Genomic DNA, 21447 nt, shown 5'->3' with positions numbered 1-21447 from the left:
AAATATGAAAGTAATAAAATATTCTGGTGGCTAATTAAGTAGAGTTCTTTGAAGACATAATTTAACTAAAATTTTCTTGTAATAAGATGTTAATTTTTTTAAGGGGAATACCATATGGATGTTTGTACGTCACTGATTATTTATTGATCTACTATTATAGCTAGAATTTAATGAACAATAATAAACGTTTTTAAAGAGTAAAGAGTACATAATGATATCGTTAAAGGAAGGGAAGGTATAAGATTGAGGAAGAAAGTAAAAAATGAGGTTATTCGAAATGGCAAGAGGGTCCCATCACCATTCTTATATCGACACGTACATGGCCCTAAATGACAGGAATGTATAGGACTAGACTTGTCGTACTAAATCATTTTGTAGTAAATGAGTTTTAAAATAATCTTATCAGAACTAAAAAAGATTTATAATAAAAGATCAAAGGAAACTTTTTTATTAATGTGATCTTACGTGATGATTTAGTCAGAAAAACTGAGATTAATTACTAATAGTATAACTATATATATGACATCTCTTTATATATCAGCAACTATCAATAGGACACATTTCATTACATAAAAAAATCCTATACCAATAGGACAAAACAGAATTTAGTAACTTTGTTTTTCCTTCTACTCTCTCTCTCTCTCTTCTCAAAATAAAATTATCTATTATACATAAATATATGCGTTGGTTAGGGTAAAAGTACGGCTGGGATAAGTAAAAGAGGATTGGAAACTTTACCCTAAAGAGGAGGAAGAAGAAGGAAGAAGGGGGAATATATAAGGAACTATATTTTATATATATAGTAGTTTTGCAGTAGAAGATTGGTGGTGTTAATTAATATATATATTTCATACTTAATTTGGAAATATATATACTATTTTTTATTTTGAAAGAACTATATAATATATATTTTATATATGGGAAGAGGAAAGGTGGAACTGAAGAGGATTGAAAACAAGATAAATCGACAAGTGACCTTTGCTAAAAGAAGGAATGGGTTGCTTAAGAAGGCTTATGAGCTCTCCGTTTTATGTGATGCTGAAGTCGCTCTTATCATTTTCTCAGCTCGAGGCAAGCTCTATGAGTTTTGCAGCGGTCCTAGGTATTGATATTTACATATCTATACATTCATTTTTTAAAAAAAATATATATCTTCTGGTTTTTCAATCTTTGTGCTCCCCGCGGAGATAAGTTTTCTTATAAGTGATTCTACGTTTTAGGAATTAATCTGTTCGATCTGAAGATAAGAACTTCTCTCAGTTCCCAATTTTGTCATCCATCGTATATCAACTCAGATGATTTTGTTTTTCTTCCATCTTTCCCAATTATATATATATATAGATAAATTAATTCTAGTCAAGAGAGGAAAGACAACATATATAATTTTTAAGACAGCTTTGAACATGTGGTTTTTCCACCAAGCTAGGTTGAGAAATTACATATAAAATATTGGTTGTCGATTGCGAAGAACTACCTTTATATTTTTAAAATTTCATTTATATTGATGTTTAAATCGAGATCAGAAGAATATATTCGTTCCAAAGACAAAAAAGAAAATATTACCCATTTGGCCCTAAAACTTCAAAACATATTTTTCCTACTCCACCATTTATATAATTTCACTTTCATTATCATGATCATGATTTTTGACAAGTGACCCATATCTTCATATGAATCTCTCTCTTCTACTTTGGCATACGGTATTCCGAATTTGAGTGTGCTCAGCAATTTCATTATAGATATATATATAATAGCAGCCGATTTACTAAAAAAACAGATATATATATATATACATATATATATATCAACATGCACAATATCTTATTAGTTATCAAATCAATAAGTATGCATCTGTACCAAGAATATATGCTAATATATATACATATACATAGTTTGGAAGAATGAAATTTTGTGATGTAATTGACATGCTGAAAATAAAAACTGCTCAATAATTGAACTGCTTGACCATGGTTATTTTTTTTTTTCTTTAGAATAATTAGTTACAATTCGTAGTGAACATGGAGTTTATGTGATGATCATTTTACCATTTTGTGTATATAATTAAATCTGATTGGCTAATTAAAAACTAATCGTACGTTAAACGATATCTACTTTAGAAGAATTGGACCGAATAAGAAATTGAATTCTATTAATTAGTTATTAGATGGTATAATGATAAATGATTTCTTAATGCCAATATAATTAATTTGATTACTCTTTTGACTTTGTACATCAAGGGGATTTATTGTTTTGTCTATATAATGTATTAGTTCAAATTACCATCATCACATTTCATTTGTTATTCTCATAGGAATAAATATGATTAGTAAATCTACTCAACAATATATTATATACATGTACTTAATTATATACATCAGGTTGTTAAAGTCGTGATGACTTTTGACTTTATGGTTATATATACTATATATATTTCAATTTCTTAGATAGTACGTACTAAATTGTGTTTCAATCGTAAGCATATAGGCATAACAATATAATAACTAAAAGCTTAATTACTTGCATTGGTTTAGAAGTATAACAAATTAAGCAGTCATGACAGTATCTATAATTAACTGAACCATTCAATATATATATATATATACTACTTAAATGTAAGTGTTCTGAGTATATACGGACAAGAGTTAACATAGATATTACTTCGACTATTAGGTCAATTATCCGAGCGTAATATACTGAGAATAATACTAGTTTCATTTTGTTAACTTTGAGTTGAAAGTTTTAACTTCGAGTAGTCAATTTTCAGGGATTTATATTTGATCAAATATTTATTAGGTACTTGTTCAGCGACATATATATATATAATATATGTATATTTTTATATAGTATATATACAGTACAGTCGTTTGTCATCGCTTTTTGTATCAGACATGACAGTAGTGTGGGAAGAAATACTTGTATTATTGTTTGTTTTTAAACTATATGTGTATGTTTTTTTTTTTTGATTAGTTTTTCATCATAATAATTAATCGAGACATTTTTGTTTATTCAAGCATCACCAAGACGCTTGAGAGGTATGACAGATGCAGCTATGGAGCACAGGAAGGAAAACTGGCTGGAAACGACACAGAGGTACGCCGTACCATTATACTTGAAGTGATATATCACTATCGTTAATTAATAACTAGTTTATACGTAGAAAGAAACAAAAGAACAGAAAAATGCTTCTCGACCATGGGGGTACTATTAATTAAATTTATCAGTAATGGCATATAAATATGTGATCGACATTTTCTCTCATAAAGAGGAGGTACAAATTCTAATTTCCGTCCCAATAAAAAAAATTAATGTAATGTATATAGGTATGTATTAATTTTTGGCATATAATATATGTTAAACTCCATGAAAGACCTCATTATCTTTATTGATATATATACAGAGCATCTATCAAGAGTATCTCAAGCTGAAAGCAAAAGTTGAGGTTCTTAGACGAACGCAGAGGTATGTTATTCAACACTTATTAAATAAACTCATTATATATATGTATATAAAAGAAAGTATGGAGCTTCGATTTTAGTATCAATACACGCTTGTTTGGTGTTTGGATTTTTCTAAACAAAAAATTTGCCAGCGAAAAAGAAAACTGAGAAATTTCATGTAATTTTCTCTTTTTCTAATAATACATATGCTTGCAAAATTAGCTTTTTAACATTTAATTATTTAAATCTGGTATTTCTTTTTTTAAGTTTGAAAAAAAAAAAAGATATTTCTATTTTTTTTTTTAAATCACCAAAAATTCCTGTGTTTGATCTATATATCTATATAAAAATATATATAATAAGCACTGAGTATAACGCCATTTTTGTTCAGGAATCTTCTCGGGGAGGATTTAGAGCATTTGGGACTAAAGGAGATTCAACAGCTTGAGCAAAAACTTGACTCGTCATTGAAGCAAATCAGGTCAACTAAGGTACATAGCATGAAGCTCCAACTTTTTCATTTTTTATTTTGAAAGAAGCTTAAAGCTCCAGCTTATTGATTACAATAATTGGAATTTAGAATTATATATAGATATCTATGGACTTATGGAGTGAGAGGGGAGAGCGGGTGAAATTCAACTTATTGTTTATAATTAACATATATTTCTATAATTTTTTTTTGCTGGAAATATATTTATATAATAAAGTATATAATAAAATGGAGAACGACGGAAAATATAACTATATATAATTTCAATATTCAATTTTTTCTATACGGTTAGCATATAATTGTATAGATATATTGACTCATGTCTAATTAATTATAATATGCTAGGACCTTGTAAAATTAGTGACTGCAATCCTGTTAAATTTTGCATCTAATTAAAAAACATTAAGTGGATTAATTATTGTCAAGTGGATTTGCATCTAATTAAAAAACTTTATTTAATGCAATCCTGTTAAATTTAGTAAAATAGATAATGAACGAATTAAACAAATGAGTGAGAACAGATTGCGTTTGCATGTTTCGTTTAGATGGGCTTCCCCCACTAGAAAACTATATGTGTACCTTTAGTGCATTCTTTTCAGTTTTGCCTCATGAAAAAATATAAATTTAATTTTGTTTAATAATATAACAGTGTCCAATATAATTATTTAAAACTATTAAAGGAGCTAAATTGAGTTTATTTAATCTGTTTGTTACACACGTAGGCCGGCAACTATTCTAAATTTCTCCTAAATAGTAAAAATTAGAATTTACCAAAACATATCTATTAATTAGGAGTTCAATCAATAAAGAATTTTCAAAATATATTCCATATTATTTGTTATTGAGAGGCTTTATCAGTAAAGTATTATGTTGAAGCATTCGAAGAAACGAATACATCGATGTAATATAGGAATGTTGATATTGTAACCGTTATATGGACATGTATAATACGTTATTTGGTTTCCATATTTTATTTACGTTATTGGGTTTAATTAGTATATTTTAAATTTATAATTATTATCAAAATAAAACTGTTAATATTTTATAAGGTGTCACCTTATTTATGGTGATGGTCGTATGTTGGGCATTACTGGTGAATAGTAATATTCTTATTATTTTCAATGAAAGTAGTCATTGAATAAAATAATATTAAAAAACATTCTTAGTTAAAACGATGATGCCATAATGTTAAATACAATTTACTGGTTATTTCTGCAATTTACTAATAAGTGTACATATACATTAGTACATTACATATGTACCTACCATGGCTATATAGGACAACCAGCTTTTCCCTTCATCAGAATTAATTCTGTCATATATAAAATTTGAACGGATTCATGCATCTTGCATATATATACAATACTGTACAAAGTAACAAATCATAAAAAACCTGTTAACCAATTCTGCTGACCAGTACTTGTAATAAATATTCTGCCACACGAGCATTATTTGACGCAACAAACGAAATTTACATTCATTGATTTTGGCATACTATTTAAACTTCCCATGTTCATTTTTAAATTAGCATCATACTATTCTAATATAAATGAATATTTTTTTAAAAAATTATATATATTTATTTATTTTTGAGATAATATGTTTTGAAAATATCACTTTTTATTATAGGATGATATTTATAGTATAGAGCAATGATCAATTGAAATGTTTCATATATTTGACTAAAAGATTTAATTTTTGATAGGAAGGGTACTAGTACTGCAGGTCAACTTAACTAATTTATGTATATATGATGCAACAGCGAGGCCGTACGCTTGTTTTACATTCAGATTTCTTTATAAAATGAAGTACGTACGGATAATAAAGCTATAGTTATTAATTATACTAAAAGGTGTAATACTTGACCATAAACCATATATCTTTTAAGAAATTTTAGAAAAGACTAACACTATGTTTGGTAGGAGGGAGAGTTGGGTAGATGGAGAAGAGAAGAGGAGAGAGATGGGAGGAGACAACAAATTCACTTGTTTGGCAAGAGAGATTGGGGGAGGGGAGGGGAGGGAAGGAATATAGTTAGATGGAGAGTAAATCCTTCTAAATCCTTAATTTAAAATTCTTACATAAATGTAAGAATTCACACATTCCTCATTAATTATTTAAAATTACAAATATACTTTCAAAATATATTATTAAAAAATTACAAATAATATAATAATTTTATAAATAAATACTCTTCATCTTTCTATCATTTCCCTTCCACCAAACACCTTAAAACATTACTGCTCTCCTCTCCCTCCTTTTTATTCTACATCCTCTCTACCAACTCTCCATCCTCCGTATTCTCCATCTTTCCTATATTTTATTTCTTATCACAATAAATGTTTCCATCTTAATTAATCTAAACAAATCACGATTGCTATTACATATAGTGGTGCTCAATAATATTTTATAATATTATTAAATTAAATTATATTAGATTTAATACTAATTGTACCAAATGACATATTAAAGCTTAAATATTATTAGGCAAGAATTTCTTTTGGCATTTTTTATTTAGTAATTAGCTAGTTTGAAAAAGCGTGCCTAAGTGTAGTAACTTCAAATTGATCTACCTAATAAATTCTCAAATCTTATATTACCCTAAAAACTAAGTTGTTCTTACCTAAATAGTTTGTAAAACTAGTAACAAACTACCTACAGAATAGGTTGATGTTGAAACAAATATATGTTTATTCTTAACAACTTAAATTTTTGGCATATATAAATTATATTTTTAGTTACTTCGGAAAGTAAATAATAATGAAAATCTACGAAGTAAATGTGTCACAATGAAAGTATATACATCTATACATTATAGGTACTTCGATTTAGTTATTAACATGAGCAAACAATTATAGGAAAATTAAATAAAATTATTTATTTGGATTATTTCTAACTTTTTTTATAGAAATAAAAATTATATAAAATATTCTTATTTATTTCAGATTGTAAAAACAAATATTGTAGATATATGTATATACATATATAGATGAGACTTGGGAGATATATATATAATCTATATCTACTCATCATTCTAAACCAATATAAATATGTTCAACTTTTAACAAATACATAAACCAAAATTTAATTAATTAATTGGAACAAAAACAATCTTTACAAAGTTAGTCCGAAAAATTACCAAGCATGCCATAAATACTGCAGGCAGGGGTACTGGTGGCAGTAATTTATGAACAGTAAACATTCTAACAAATTAACTGTTATAAAGTCATCCAAATAGAACTACATATACATTAAATGTAAAATACGTACAGACCTTTTATTGAATGGTGCTATTGTTTGTCGAAGTAATGATTTTCTGATTCATAAAAAAATGTAAAATACGTTAATATGGATTTTTCTTTCAATGATTTTATTGCAGACACAGCATATGATTGATGAGCTTTCTCTTCTTCGGGGGAAGGTACTTATCTCTTTCTTATATATATGTAATAATGTGTGTTAATAATATGTGCGATCAAATTATTATTATTATACATATAAATAATGTTAGTTAGTTTTGGAAAGAGTATTATATATATGTAGGTGCTTATGTAAGCATATCGAAGTCCTTGGTCAATTAATTAATTTTTTCTAATCAAGGAGACTCATTATTATGGTTTAATCAATTTGTAGGAAGAGACATTGCTTGAAGAAAACAATGAATTGAAAAAGAAGGTATATTTCAATTCTCAGACCTCGCTATAAGCCTATAAGATATAGCTATATATAACAATGAGAGAGCTATAGAAACTAGAAAGAGAGAAAGAAAGAGTTGTGAATAAATTGGCTCATCGCCAAGCTAACTAAGAAGCCTATTATCGAAAATATATCTATAACTATTTTATGAACCTTGAAACTACAAGATTAATATGTTTGAAATTTTTTAAAATTGGGATAAATGTAAGTATATATGTATATAAATGAACCAGCAACCAGAAACTGGCAGGAACATGAAATGATAATCAGGAGAGATCAGAGAGATTAACAAATACTTCCTTAAATATTATGTAGCTATTCGTAACCTTACTTAGTTATTTCTGTAGTACATTTGTAAGTGAACTCATTTCAACATTCTTCTTTTGCAGTACCATGCAATGCATCTTTGGCTTTATTTTATTTATTTTTTTTAGTGACCGTTGCAGTCGCGTGTGACCTTCTTTTATTGAACTTATATAAAAATTACTGTATATTCTTATATTTGTAGTGTTCCTCAAAAGAGTCGCCTATATTGCATATGTATATTTATATATATATATATATCTACATATATATGAGCGTGCAGCCACTTTAGCTTTCGGGCTGTTTACCAAAAGGAGACTAAATACCAATGCTTGACAATTATATTTATATATATATAGGTACTTGATCTAAAAACAAAAAATAATAAATATTATGTTAAAGATCAACACCTACTCTACAAGTATCTAGAACTTTCTATCATTTTGGTAATATTATAGAATTTTCTAGAATCATAGAGAGTAGTAGTCATTAGAAGTTTCAAGAATATTTTAGTAACACAATTAGTTAGAATTATCTAGAATATTATAGTTGGTTTCTTTTGAGTAGTATAAATAGGGGTCATGGGTCTTCAAGTTGTGCATCCAACAAGAGTGTTCAAAGTGTGTTCAAAAGAGTGAGAGTGTGTTCTAAAGTGTCCCTAAAATCTTTCAAAAGTGTGAGTTATACACAAGTGTGTAGTAAAGGTGTCTAGTGATAAAATAAAGAGTGAGTGCTTGGTGTGTATTGTGGTCAAGTTAAAGTGTTCAAGTCTTGGTGTAATTGCTTTTTCAATAATAAAGTAATTACGTTTTTCACGTGTTGTGGTGTTCAACAAGTGGTATCAGAGCCGGATCGAGTTCGTTCCGAAAGAGTCCTTTGTTGAGTTTCTTAGAGTGATCGTGTGTGGTTTAGTACTATAGAGTTTGCACGATGGGTGACCTTCAAGTGGTCGGCGGAATTAAGAAACTTAACAACCAAAATTACAACACGTGGTCGATGCACATGGAGGCATATCTCCAAGGCCAAGACTTATGGGAGATCGTTGGTGGCAATGAAGTCACACAACCGGAGGATGTATCCGCTTTAAAGAAATGGAAGATTAAAGCGGGCAAAGCCATGTTTGCGATTCGGACCACAGTCGAAGATGAGATGTTGGAGCACATCAGGCCGGCGAAGACACCGAAGGAAGCATGGGATACTTTTGCATCGTTGTTCACCAAGAAGAATGATACAAGATTACAAATTTTCTGGAGAATGAGCTTCTCTCAATCAGGCAGCGCGACATGACGATCAACCAATACTTTACCAAGGTAAAATCTCTTTGTCGCGAAATCTCTACATTAGACTCTGGTGCTGGCATGTCAGATGCTAGAATTAGAAGAATTATTATTCATGGATTAAGGCCAGAATATAGAACTTTTATTGCTGCAATACAAGGTTGGCCAAGCCAACCTTCTCTTGTTGAGTTAGAAAACTTGCTAGTCGACCAAGAAGCGTTAGCTAAGCAAACGTCTGGAGTCTCATTAAAGAGTGATGAAGAAGCACTCTTTAGTAGAGATAAGAAAGGACGACCCCGACCAAATACTAGTAGAAATACTAGAAAACATGATGACAAGGATAGTCATCATGGGAGCTCCCAAACAGGGGGAGCTCAGAATAAAGACAAACGGGGTGGTCAATCAAAGAATAACAATAAATTTGATGGAAAATGCTACAACTGTGGCAAGTATGGCCACATGGCTAAAAGTTGTTGGTTCAAGAAGAAAACTGCAGAAGGCAATGCAGCCACATCAAATGCAGAAAGAACAAGCGATGAAGAATGGGACGCAGAAGCATCATTCGCAGTGGAGGAAGAAGAATTAGCTTTGACAGCTTCTGTTCCAGGAAAGATCGACTACAATAACGATTGGATAGTCGACTGCGTCGCTCAAATCATATGACAGGAGATGAAGAGAAGCTGCAAGATATGACAGAATATAAAGGTGGTCGCGTTGTGGTGACAGCCAACAACTCAAGATTACCGATCGCGCACATCGGTAAAACAACAATCATCCCGAGATTCAGCCCAAAAGAAGTTTCACTCCAGGATGTCTACCATGTACCTGGGATGAAGAAAAACTTGCTATCAGTGGCGCAACTTACGGCGACAGGTCACCATGTCGTATTCGGTCCTCAAGATGTCAAGATCTACCAAGATCTTGAAATCTCTGGAACACCGATGATGAGAGGACGACGCTTAGAGTCTGTCTATGTAATGTCAGCAGAGTCCGCTTATGTAGACAAGACTCGGAAGAATGAAACAACAGATTTGTGGCATGCAAGGCTAGGACATGTTAGTTATCATAAACTCAAGGTGATGATGAAGAAGTCTATGCTGAAAGGTCTTCCTCAACTTGAGGTCAGAACAGAGACTATATGTGCTGGCTGCCAATACGGTAAGGCGCATCAATTACCGTATGAAGATTCAAAGTTCAAAGCTAAAGCACCATTGGAGCTGGTCCATTCTGACGTGTTTGGGCGAGTCAAACAACCATCAATCAGCGGCATGCGGTACATGGTTACATTCATCGACGACTTCTCAAGGTACGTATGGGTTTTCTTTATGAAAGAAAAATCCGAAACTTTTTTAAAATTTAAAGAGTTTAAAGAAATAGTAGAAGGAGAAGTCGGCAAGAAGATCCAATGTCTCCGAACAGACAGCGGTGGCGAATATACCTCAGATGAATTTTCTGAGTATCTTCGAGAATGCCGCATACGCCATCAATTCACATGTGCAAATACGCCACAACAGAATGGAATAGCCGAGAGGAAGAATCGCCATCTTGCAGAAACATGTCGAAGCATGCTACATGCAAAGAATGTTCCAGGGAGATTTTGGGCTGAAGGTATGAAGACAGCCGCTCATGTAATCAATAGGCTTCCCCAGGCTAAGTTAGGGTTCGTTTCACCCTTTGAAAAACTGTGGGCTTGTAAACCTGCAGTAAGTCACTTTCGAGTATTTGGGTGTGTGTGCTACGTATTCGTGCCAAGCCACCTACGTAGCAAATTTGACAAGAAGGCGATACGATGTATCTTTGTGGGATACGACAGCCAACGAAAAGGGTGGAGATGTTGCGACCCTACAACTGGAAAGTGTTATACATCAAGGAATGTGGTCTTCGATGAGGCATCATCATGGTGGTCATCGCAAAAGGAAGCATTACCAGATTCTAGAGAAATGGAAGATGAATTGCAGAAGAAAATGGGGGAGCAAATTGTTGAGTTACCTATAACACAAGATACAGATGAAGAAGAAAACAGCGAGGATGAGGCACCTCAGAATCCCTGGCAAACAGGGGTGCATCAAAGAGAAGGAGATGATGATAGTCAACCAGAACTTCGGAGATCAACAAGAGCGCGAAAGCCAAATCCAAAATATGCTAATGCTGCTGTAGCTGAAGAAGAAAAGTTCAAAGAACCAGAGTCATATGAAGAGGCATACCAAAACTCCAAGTGGCTAGGAGCTATGAAAGAAGAAATACGTGCGCTAGCAAAGAATCAGACTTGGGAGTTGGTACCAAAGCCGAAGGAAGTGAAACCCATTTCGTGCAAATGGGTCTACAAGGTAAAAACTCGTCCTGATGGTTCAATTGAGAGATACAAGGCTCGGTTAGTTGCTCGAGGATTCTCTCAACAATATGGGCTAGATTATGACGAGACATTTAGCCCAGTCGCTAAAATTACAACAGTGCGAGTTCTGTTAGCACTTGCAGCTAGTAAAGACTGGAGGCTATGGCAGATGGATGTGAAGAATGCCTTTCTACATGGAGAACTGGATCGAGAGATATACATGGTGCAACCAAGAGGATTTGAGGATAAAGCACATCCTGACTATGTTTGCAAACTGAAAAAGGCGCTCTATGGATTAAAGCAAGCTCCACGAGCATGGTATGGAAAGATTGCTGAGTTTTTAGTAGAAAGCGGATATTCCATGGCACATGCAGATTCAAGCTTATTCGTCAAAGTAAAGGAAGCAAAGATCGCGATTGTTCGGTATATGTCGATGATCTCATTATCACTGGAGATGATGATGCAGAAATTTATCAAACAAAAGAGAACCTATCAGTACGCTTTCAAATGAAGGAGCTTGGAGAATTGAAACACTTCCTTGGATTAGAAGTTGATCGAACTGAGGAAGGCTTATTTCTCTGTCAACAAAAGTATGCTAAAGATTTGCTGCAAAGATTTGGAATGCTCGAGTGCAAGCCCATCTCAACACCTATGGAAGCCAATGCTAAGCTATGTGCTCATGCTGGGAAGGACTTGCAAGATGGAGCAATGTATCGACAACCGGTGGGAAGTCTAATCTACCTTACATTGACTCGACCGTATATTTCTTATGCGGTTGGAGTAGTAAGTCGATATATGCAGCAGCCAAAGAAGCCACATTTGGAAGTAGTACGACGAATACTGAGGTATGTCAAAGATACCATTAACTATGGTCTCTTCTATAAGAAAGGGGATGAGGTTAAGATCATTGGCTACTGCGATGCTGATTATGCTGGAGATCATGATACCCGACGATCAACTACTGGGTATGTATTCAAGATTGGATCTGGAGTAGTGTCTTGGTGTAGCAAAAGGCAACCAACAAGTTGTCTTTGTCAACCACGAAGCGAGTATAGAGCGAAGGCAATGGCGGCTCAAGAGAGTACGTGGTTGATGCAACTAATGAAGGATCTACACCAATCTACAGATTCTCGCAAGGCCACTATATTGTGACAATCGACCGCTATTCGTCTAGCAGAGAATCCGGTATTTCATGCTCGAACAAAGCATGTGGAGGTGCATTACCATTTTCTCAGGGAGAAAGTACTTCAAGAAGAATTAGAGATGCACCAAGTGAAGAGCGAAGATCAAGTAGCAGACTTATTCACTAAAGGACTTAGCACAACGCGATTTCAGAAGCTGAGAGACCAACTCAGTATGAAGAGTTGGTGTTGAGGGGGAGTGTTAAAGATCAACACCTACTCTACAAGTATCTAGAACTTTCTATCATTTTGGTAATATTATAGAATTTTCTAGAATCATAGAGAGTAGTAGTCATTAGAAGTTTCAAGAATATTTTAGTAACACAATTAGTTAGAATTATCTAGAATATTATAGTTGGTTTCTTTTGAGTAGTATAAATAGGGGTCATGGGTCTTCAAGTTGTGCATCCAACAAGAGTGTTCAAAGTGTGTTCAAAAGAGTGAGAGTGTGTTCTAAAGTGTCCCTAAAATCTTTCAAAAGTGTGAGTTATACACAAGTGTGTAGTAAAGGTGTCTAGTGATAAAATAAAGAGTGAGTGCTTGGTGTGTATTGTGGTCAAGTTAAAGTGTTCAAGTCTTGGTGTAATTGCTTTTTCAATAATAAAGTAATTACGTTTTTCACGTGTTGTGGTGTTCAACATATTATACATACATAATTCATAAGCTATTTGATCTATACATATACCAACTGTAATATTATATATATGGATAGATATACATATAAATATTGGGTTTACGTTTGTTTTCCCATTCGTTCAACACTTAGAGAAGTCTACAATATTAGTTGTTGGGTCATTCACTCTGATTCCTTGTAATTTTTCATATTGTTGAGCAGTTGGAGAAAATTTGTGGTTTGATTCCTGAGCAGGAAAGTGAAAATGGGGACCAAAATGTTGGATGTACCCACCATCCAACTCAGCCAGTGGAACTCAGTTTTGAGCATTTGCGATGCAATAATAATAGTGGCTACAATAATATTAATACAAATAATACTACTTCTACTATTGCATTGCAGATCGGGTACTTACCTATATCATATTCTCTCTCGTCTTTATAAATATATTTATATACAATCTATTTATCTAATTTATTTCCTTTTAATTTTTTTTTCATCGATATATATAGCTACGGTGGTACTGTTAATTCAGGAATAAGAGGCCAAGAAAATATGGGTGCAGCCCATTCAATGCAAAATTTGATGGCTTGTAATTCAGTGGACCGCGGATGTTTTGATCTCTAAAAGCCCTATACCTACTAGTATCAATTTTACACTTTGTCTTGTTTTTTTGTTCCTTGTCTCCTTACTATAATGTTTTGTTCTTAAAAGGGGAGGCGACAAATAAACTGTTTCTAGTTTGTGTACTATATAGCTATCTTCTGCTATTGGAACTATATATATTAAAAAAAATTCTATGAATAGTCAAATTATATTTATATATATTGCTCTCTAGTTAGTTAGACATGTATTATTCATGATAATACTTTACAGTACATGTCTAAATATCATTTAAAATCGTTAACTTTTATAAATAATAAACCATTTGGAACTCTACTTTTTACTCTTGAGTTCCTGGAAGTGGACTTTTTACACATGCGATTAGGTTCAGTGAGAAATTCACTACCAAACATGTTTACTACAACCAATTCGCACCTTCAGATACGAAGGAGATATCTATATAGTATGATAATAAATCAAATACATCTATTATAAACCATCAAACCAATCTCAATTCCTCCTTATAATGTTTCTTGGCATTACACAAGTAACTCACTTCTTAACTAACCATTTCGTCTGCTACAGTAGTTGTTGCATGTTAACATCATTTGAATTCTAAATTTTATCATTTCTAACATACCAAATTTAATACACTATAAAGCTGCCACAGCAGTAGAGAAAACTTGTTTCTTAAACTTGCTTTGTCTTGATCTTTCAAAGTAGACCTTCTAAAGAGCCTGTTTCTGCATTCCAATCCAGCCACCTCTTCACCTAGGAAAGACAGTTGATCGTAACAGAACAATCAAAAAATAAATGGTCCTTTGTTTCAGCTGCAGTGTTGCAGAGTATATACATTAGATCATCTATTATTTTGAACTTATATAATCTCTCTCATTTTTAATTTATTTTGGATGGCCAACCAAAGCACAAAGCTAGGCTTTGGAATGTTTATACTACACCATACCTCTTTACTCCAATGGAAGTGTTCTTGAGATGGATTCAGCATTTTATAACCAACTGCAATGTAGTATCTTTCCCCAGAAAATTGTACTGGGTACCTACAATCTGCCTTACTCTGTCTTTGGCTTCAACAATCTTTTTATAATACCAGCTATTGTTGGATGGAGCATTGTAACCCCACCAATTAGTTTGCTTGATATATACACTGTGTATTCATTTGATCCATAGATTGTCCTTCTTATTGGTTATTGACAACACATGCTTTATGATAGATGCTATGTTCCAGTCTGATATGTTCAAAAATCCCAAGCCTTCTGCTTTTTTTGATTTGCAAAGTGTGTCCCAAGCTACATTTCCTAAACCATCCATGTGACTCTACCCTTTCCAAAGAAAGCATCTGCAAACATTCGTACTAGGATTTAAAAAGTTCCAAACTCAATTTCTAACTCAAAATCTCCTCAAATTCAACAAGTAAACACAAAACCTAGTTCTATAACTACCCAAGAAAAATTCTATATGGTCAAAATCTCCGTAACTATTTTAAATCATAGAATCACTACATAAAATTAATCGTATTCAACTTAAAATGAAACAAATCCTTACCTTAAGCTCTCCCTCTTCAATAATTTTCTATCCCGCTACTACCGGAGCTTGAATCGCTAGGTTTTAAGTTGAAAATCAAAAAAAATGAATAGAGAGGGATAAGGTTTTCGTCGAACCGATGATTTCATCTTCGTTTTTCAATTTATGTTTTAAAACATATATATGGAGATAAAAGTTAATAATAATAATATATAATATAATATTAATAATAATGTTCATAAAATGTTTATTATTAATAGTTATCTTATGATTTCTTAACCACTAAAAAATCTTTAATTTTAGTCTATTTGACCAACTCTAAGTACCCTAAAATATCCCGATATTTCTAAAATTAACTTATTCTATAATCCCATCAATATTTCTACCAAAACTATTGTTACATTTTTATTCTCCAATCGGGTATCCAGGGTTGCCAAACTTGAAAATATTTTATCTCACCAATATCTTATATTTTAGTCACATATTTCAAATAAATCTTCGTAACTATTAAAATATGCTTATTTATCCACTTTCGGATCTTCAGGGTCGTCGAACTTGAAAATCTTTTTATTTCACAAATAACTTACATTATATGGATATATTTCAAATAAATCTTCATAATTAATAAATTATATATACTTATTTATCTACTTATTGAAAAAAATAAAGACTTGCTGAAATAAATTAGTAGGATCATAATCCCACTAATTGTCTTATTTACTTATAATGTATAATAAATCATTAATAATTCTTTTTTAGGCCTATCGGAATATTAGAGTCAGATTCATGGCTCCCATTTTCATTTTGGGATTATTATCAATATCTGTTAAGTCGGGGCCCTTTTCCCACTAGGCAAGCTCTTTAGTGGCACGTGTGTTCGTCTAAAATTTGAGATAATAATGTCTTTACCATACCATATAGGGTAAGATTGTGATGAATGATTGTTTAGAAAAAGAATTATTTAACTAATTAAAATAATTTTATGTTTAACAAATACGAAATAGTTCAATCTACGAATTATTTATTTATCAATTAAACAATAATTTTTTGAGTATTCAAAAATTAGTCTAAAATCTATTAGGGCATGTCTCTAGTACATAACAGATAACACCATGTTGCTACTAGTAAAGCACGACCCTACATTGGCATAATTGATGTAATTTAATTCTATATTTTTTTTATTGCAGTACTGTTCATTGTTATTATAGTGATTCTCGATATGTTTTGTAGGTAGAGATATTGAATTATTTACAATAGTAGTAAAACTAAGTTTAAATTGCCATGCTACACATGATTTTTTTTTTCTTTTTTGTATATACATTTGTAAAAGTAATTCTCTTGAACATTGTACTTTTTGTAATGTAAAATATATTTCAAATTTTTGAAAAAACTTAGGACATTCACTATTACTATAATAAATACTTTCATGCAAAGAAAAAGTTAGGAATTAAAGGGCTCTTGTATAAATTTGGGAAAGTTGGTGTACCATAGACTTGTACGCACCTAAATTATGCACCAAATTAAATATTACTTAAAAAAAATGTGTCCTATCTAAAATAAATATAATTTGTCGCAAAACAACTAGGGTTGTACTATATTAATTAAATTAAGTGGTCATATATGATTCATCTTAGGGCATGCTAAACCAAAGCATACATAAAACTGGAAACATAAGGACGAAAGGGTATGGGGGTCGTCTAGAGATGGGCTATAAAGGAAGCACATGGGGGATGGAATGGAGAAAGAAAGGTAGTTATAACAGCTGGGTGGGTCATAGTTATATATGTATTTATATGGTCTGCCTAGTGCCTATTCGCTCATAATTATTTTACCAGTACAGTACTACTTCTACAAAAAAAGGCATTTTTAGTTTTGGTCTAAATTGTCCTTTCATTTCGAAAACCAAGTGTATTTGGGAAATAAGCATTCCAACATTAGTTTTTATATATATATAAATATATATTTATATATATTTTGGTATTTTTTTCATTCTTATATATATATTTTTACAGAAATATTAAATTTTGAGTAAAAGTTTACATTTATACTGTCACATAGCTAAAGTTATAACTTATAACTGTTTTGACTTTTGTTTTTGTCTTTTATACTGTAAATATCGCAAATAAAAAACGAGGCATCAATCTTCCACACAATGGAAAGAACTACCATAGCAATACCCGAACAACCGAACAACCGAAAAATAACCATTAATTTCGGCCAGATGAAGTAAACGTATTAAAACCATTAATACTGGAGCTGTCATGTTGTTTCTAATATTATTTTTGAGTTGTTCCACTGCTGTTTCGTATGTTCAGTAAATGTTGCTTTCAAATTACACAAGTTTAACAAACCACAGAATATTTATTTGAGGTAACCAGAATGAAAGAATCATAGACAGTAGACCTCAAAGAGAGAACCTGCACGTGCAACAGGTTACTTCACAAACTCTGTTAGATTACTACACCAAGAAAAATTTGCTAGCAACTTATGACGGAACAATGTACCAAATAGAACACCAAAGTGAGTGGGATATACCAGAAAATGCGAAAGATGTGATAGTCTTACTTCCCATTGAAAGGGTAAAATCTTGAAGACAAAAAAAAAAAAAAAAGGATGAATGTTGGCTGGAAAATTTATAGCCCTTGATTTAATCCAATGACTCAAATTAACTCTTGAAAACTACACTATAATTAATATATTTTTTTATTTATAATTAATCTTGAATATTATTAATTGTGTTTTCAACTAACGAACTCCAAACCTAATAATTTTATTTTATTTTATTTCTATTTAAAATTTAATTATAATTATATATATTTTTTATTTCAAATTTACGTAAAAAAATATTTTAATTAAATTTATTTTTAAAACAATAATTATACTTATAAAAATTATAATATATTAAACTTATAATAATTTTATAATAATCACTCTTAAAATAATTAAAATGTCATGAGTTCAATACTTTAAAAGTAATATTTTCTTTTCTTTTCTTTACTTATATTTAATTTAAGATTTCAATTAATTTAATAGTTTTAAAATTCTATCATATTATATTAATTAATTTTATTTTTCAAGATTATAATGTTCAATGTATTTAAAATTTTTAGATATAAAATTAATTATTTACATCAATTACATCATTTATAAAATCATGCCTGAACTAGTAAATAATATACATTCATTCCTAGTATGCTTATTCTTCAACTTAGTTCAAGGTAAATCTTCAATGTATTTAAAATTTTTAGATATTGAATTATTTATTTATTTTAATTACACTATCTATATAAAGCATGCATGAACTAGTTAGTAGTGCACATTTTTATCATAATTATATTTTTTTCTCAATAATCAAAAAAATATATTTTTTTGGATCACAACATCAATAACATTAGCAAGGTATGTATTTTTTTATTCATATATGTATATAATATTATTGTATCATTATTATTTTTTTTATTTTGTGTACAACTTATTTTTCTTTTGATTTTTCTATTTTTTAGATGTCTTCTAATGAAGATTGGATGGCTGCACCAAAAACGCACAGTTTTATCTCTCCTGTCTCGTGGTACCAAACATGTCTTCTGGGTACAAATTACTGAAGGCAGAAGGCTTTACGATAGCAGAACCAAGATATGTCATGGAAGGACATATCCAGGTGGGATTGGCCCACTTCTCCTTTGCTGAGGGTCCCACTGATAGGTCTGCGGTGCTGACCTGGAGTCCACGTGTCCAATACCAAAAACGTGAATAATAGTTACAATTTGGTTCGCACGTCATCAAGGCCGAAATTTGGGATAACAATTATATTGTGCAATTATTATATTTTATTGTATACAAAAATTATAAAATTTTAAAAACCAAAGTGTATTAGAGGTTTCCATAATAATAAGTTTAATTAATATACTATCATAAAAATTTAAAATAGTTTACTTCTCTATACAATCTTAATGTATCGACGAGTAGGGCTGAGTATCGGTCGGTTTTTTTACAAATAAAAATCCGAATTTCAGTTTTCGGTTTGGATTGGTTCAATCCAAAAACTGACCGACCAATCCAGAAACATCCTTAAAATCGACCAATGTGAATTGCGGTTTGGTTGGTTCAAACCGCCAAAACCGATTTTTTTTTTTTGTAAAATATAGTCAAATTTATTTTTTATGTTTGAGATTTTGATTATGACTGTTGTGAGCATTGTTTAGTTTGATTCAGTTTACATTTCTTATTGAATTGTATTTTTCTCCTATAAATACTTGTTTCAAAGTTCATTCAATCCATTTTATTAGTTTTATTTTGTTCGAACCTCATAAATTCATTGTGTTTGATTTCTTTCTTTTACTTCTATTGCTTTTAATTGATTAACTATTCTTGCTTAACTCTGGTTTTTGTTACTGGTTTTGTTACTGGTTTTTAATTGCATTAAGTTCACAGCTGCATTGTTTAATTTCAATTGTTTAGTTCTGTTCTTGATCAAATTCTTTGTATTGTGTTGTTTGCGAGGTGATTGATCATGCATTGATCACATCAAATGTAATCAGAGCTCAGTCGAAGGGAATCATCAAAGAACTGAATCAAGGACATCAAGAACATCAAGAAAAGGACAAAGAACTAATCTCCAATGGCTTCTGCTCGGTTTGAAGTTGACAAGTTCAATGGGACAAATGACTTTGGTCTATGGAGAATTAAAATGAAGGCATTCCTAGTACATCAAGGAATCTCAGAGGCCATTGATCGAGATGAGCTTGCTGCTCTTGGAGATGACAATAAGAAAATCAAAGAAATTCAGAACAAGGCACACAGTGCCATTCTGTTGAGTATGGGAGATGAAGTTCTCAGGGAGGTGTCAAATGAGGACACTGCAGTAGGGTTATGGGAAAGGTTGGCATCGATTTATTTGAAGAAATCATTGGCCAACAAGCTCTACCTGAAGAAGAAGCTGTACACGATGAGAATGGATGAATCAAAAGATCTGAGGAAGCATCTTGATGAGTTTAATCGAATAATCTTGGATCTGAGCAACGTTGGTGTCAAGATAGAAGATGAAGATCAAGGAATTCTACTGCTTAGCACATTACCAAAGAGTTATGAACACTTTGTGGACACAATTCTTTATGGAAAAGAGTCTTTGTCTATGATAGAGGTCAAATCTGCACTGAATTCCAAAGAAATTCAGAAAAGAAATGAAGATAGATCGAATCGCTATGGTGAAGGTTTATTTGTCAGAGGCAGATCTGAAACCAGAGATAACAAAGGTGGATATCACAAATCAAATCACAAGAACAAACAGTATAAAGGTTCAAGTCAGTCACACAAAACAAAGACTAATTCCAAAGCTGGAAAACAGTGTTACTATTGTAAGAAAGAGGGACATTTCAGAGATGAATGCAGGGCATTGAAGGCTAAACTACAAAGAGACAAAAGCAAAGACAGAGGAGATGCTAGTGTGGTAACTGATGGTTATGAATCAACTGATGTCTTGGTAGTTTCTAGTCAAGAATCAGGTGAATCTTGGATACTTGACTCAGGGTGCTCATTCCACATGACACCAAGAAGAGACTTGTTTGACAGTTTCAAGAAGTTAGATGGTGGATCAGTGCTATTAGGTGACAACAAAGCTTGCAAAGATGCTGGAATTCGAACTGTGAAACTCAAGCTGCATGACAATCAGATCAGAAGCATACATGAAGTCAGGTATGTTCCAGATTTAAAAAGAAACTTGCTTTCCATTGGTGAATTGATTGAGAAGGGTCATACTATAAAGATTGACAGCTCTTTCAAAGTCATGAAAGGCTCATTGATAGTCATGAAGGAGAACTCAAGAATGGAATTTATTATCTCAAAGGAAAGACTATCATTGGTGAAAATGACATGGTTGTTAAGGGGCCTGACATGGAAAGTACTAGGGTATGGCACCTCAGGCTAGGTCATGTTAGTGAAAGAGGTATGAATGAACTTGAAAAACAAGGCATTCTC

General features: G+C 31.8%; 1 protein-coding gene across 3 annotated transcripts; it reads left to right on the top strand.

Moving 5' to 3' along the window:
- The first annotated feature begins 426 nt into the window (after positions 1-426).
- On the top strand, positions 427-14154 carry LOC115700576 (MADS-box protein CMB1). 3 transcript variants are annotated; one of them, XM_030628159.2, is made up of 8 exons: positions 427-1102; positions 3012-3090; positions 3398-3459; positions 3829-3928; positions 7307-7348; positions 7561-7602; positions 13552-13736; positions 13842-14154. In XM_030628159.2, exons 1-8 carry the CDS (start codon positions 918-920, stop codon positions 13954-13956), a joined length of 810 nt encoding a protein of 269 aa, XP_030484019.1. In that variant the 5' UTR covers positions 427-917; the 3' UTR covers positions 13957-14154. The 3 variants fall into 3 exon arrangements, with proteins under 3 accessions (XP_030484019.1, XP_030484020.1, XP_060958690.1); XM_030628160.2 differs by having other exon boundaries at positions 547-1102; positions 13585-13736; XM_061102707.1 differs by lacking the exon at positions 7561-7602 and having other exon boundaries at positions 547-1102.
- Positions 14155-21447: the final 7293 nt, after the last annotated feature.

Source organism: Cannabis sativa, chromosome 8, assembly GCF_029168945.1.
Source record: "Cannabis sativa cultivar Pink pepper isolate KNU-18-1 chromosome 8, ASM2916894v1, whole genome shotgun sequence".
Lineage (NCBI taxonomy): Eukaryota > Viridiplantae > Streptophyta > Magnoliopsida > Rosales > Cannabaceae > Cannabis > Cannabis sativa.
Note: the sequence above shows the minus strand (reverse complement) of the source record. Positions and strands in the feature narration are given on the sequence as shown.

Coding starts and splice junctions, on each gene's coding strand:
- LOC115700576 (XM_030628159.2), top strand. CDS start 918: ATGGGAAGAGGAAAGGTGGAACTGAAGAGGATTGAAAACAAGATAAAT. Junction 3,091..3,397: donor TGGCTGGAAACGACACAGAG/GTACGCCGTACC, acceptor ATATATATACAG/AGCATCTATCAAGAGTATCT. Junction 3,929..7,306: donor AGCAAATCAGGTCAACTAAG/GTACATAGCATG, acceptor ATTTTATTGCAG/ACACAGCATATGATTGATGA.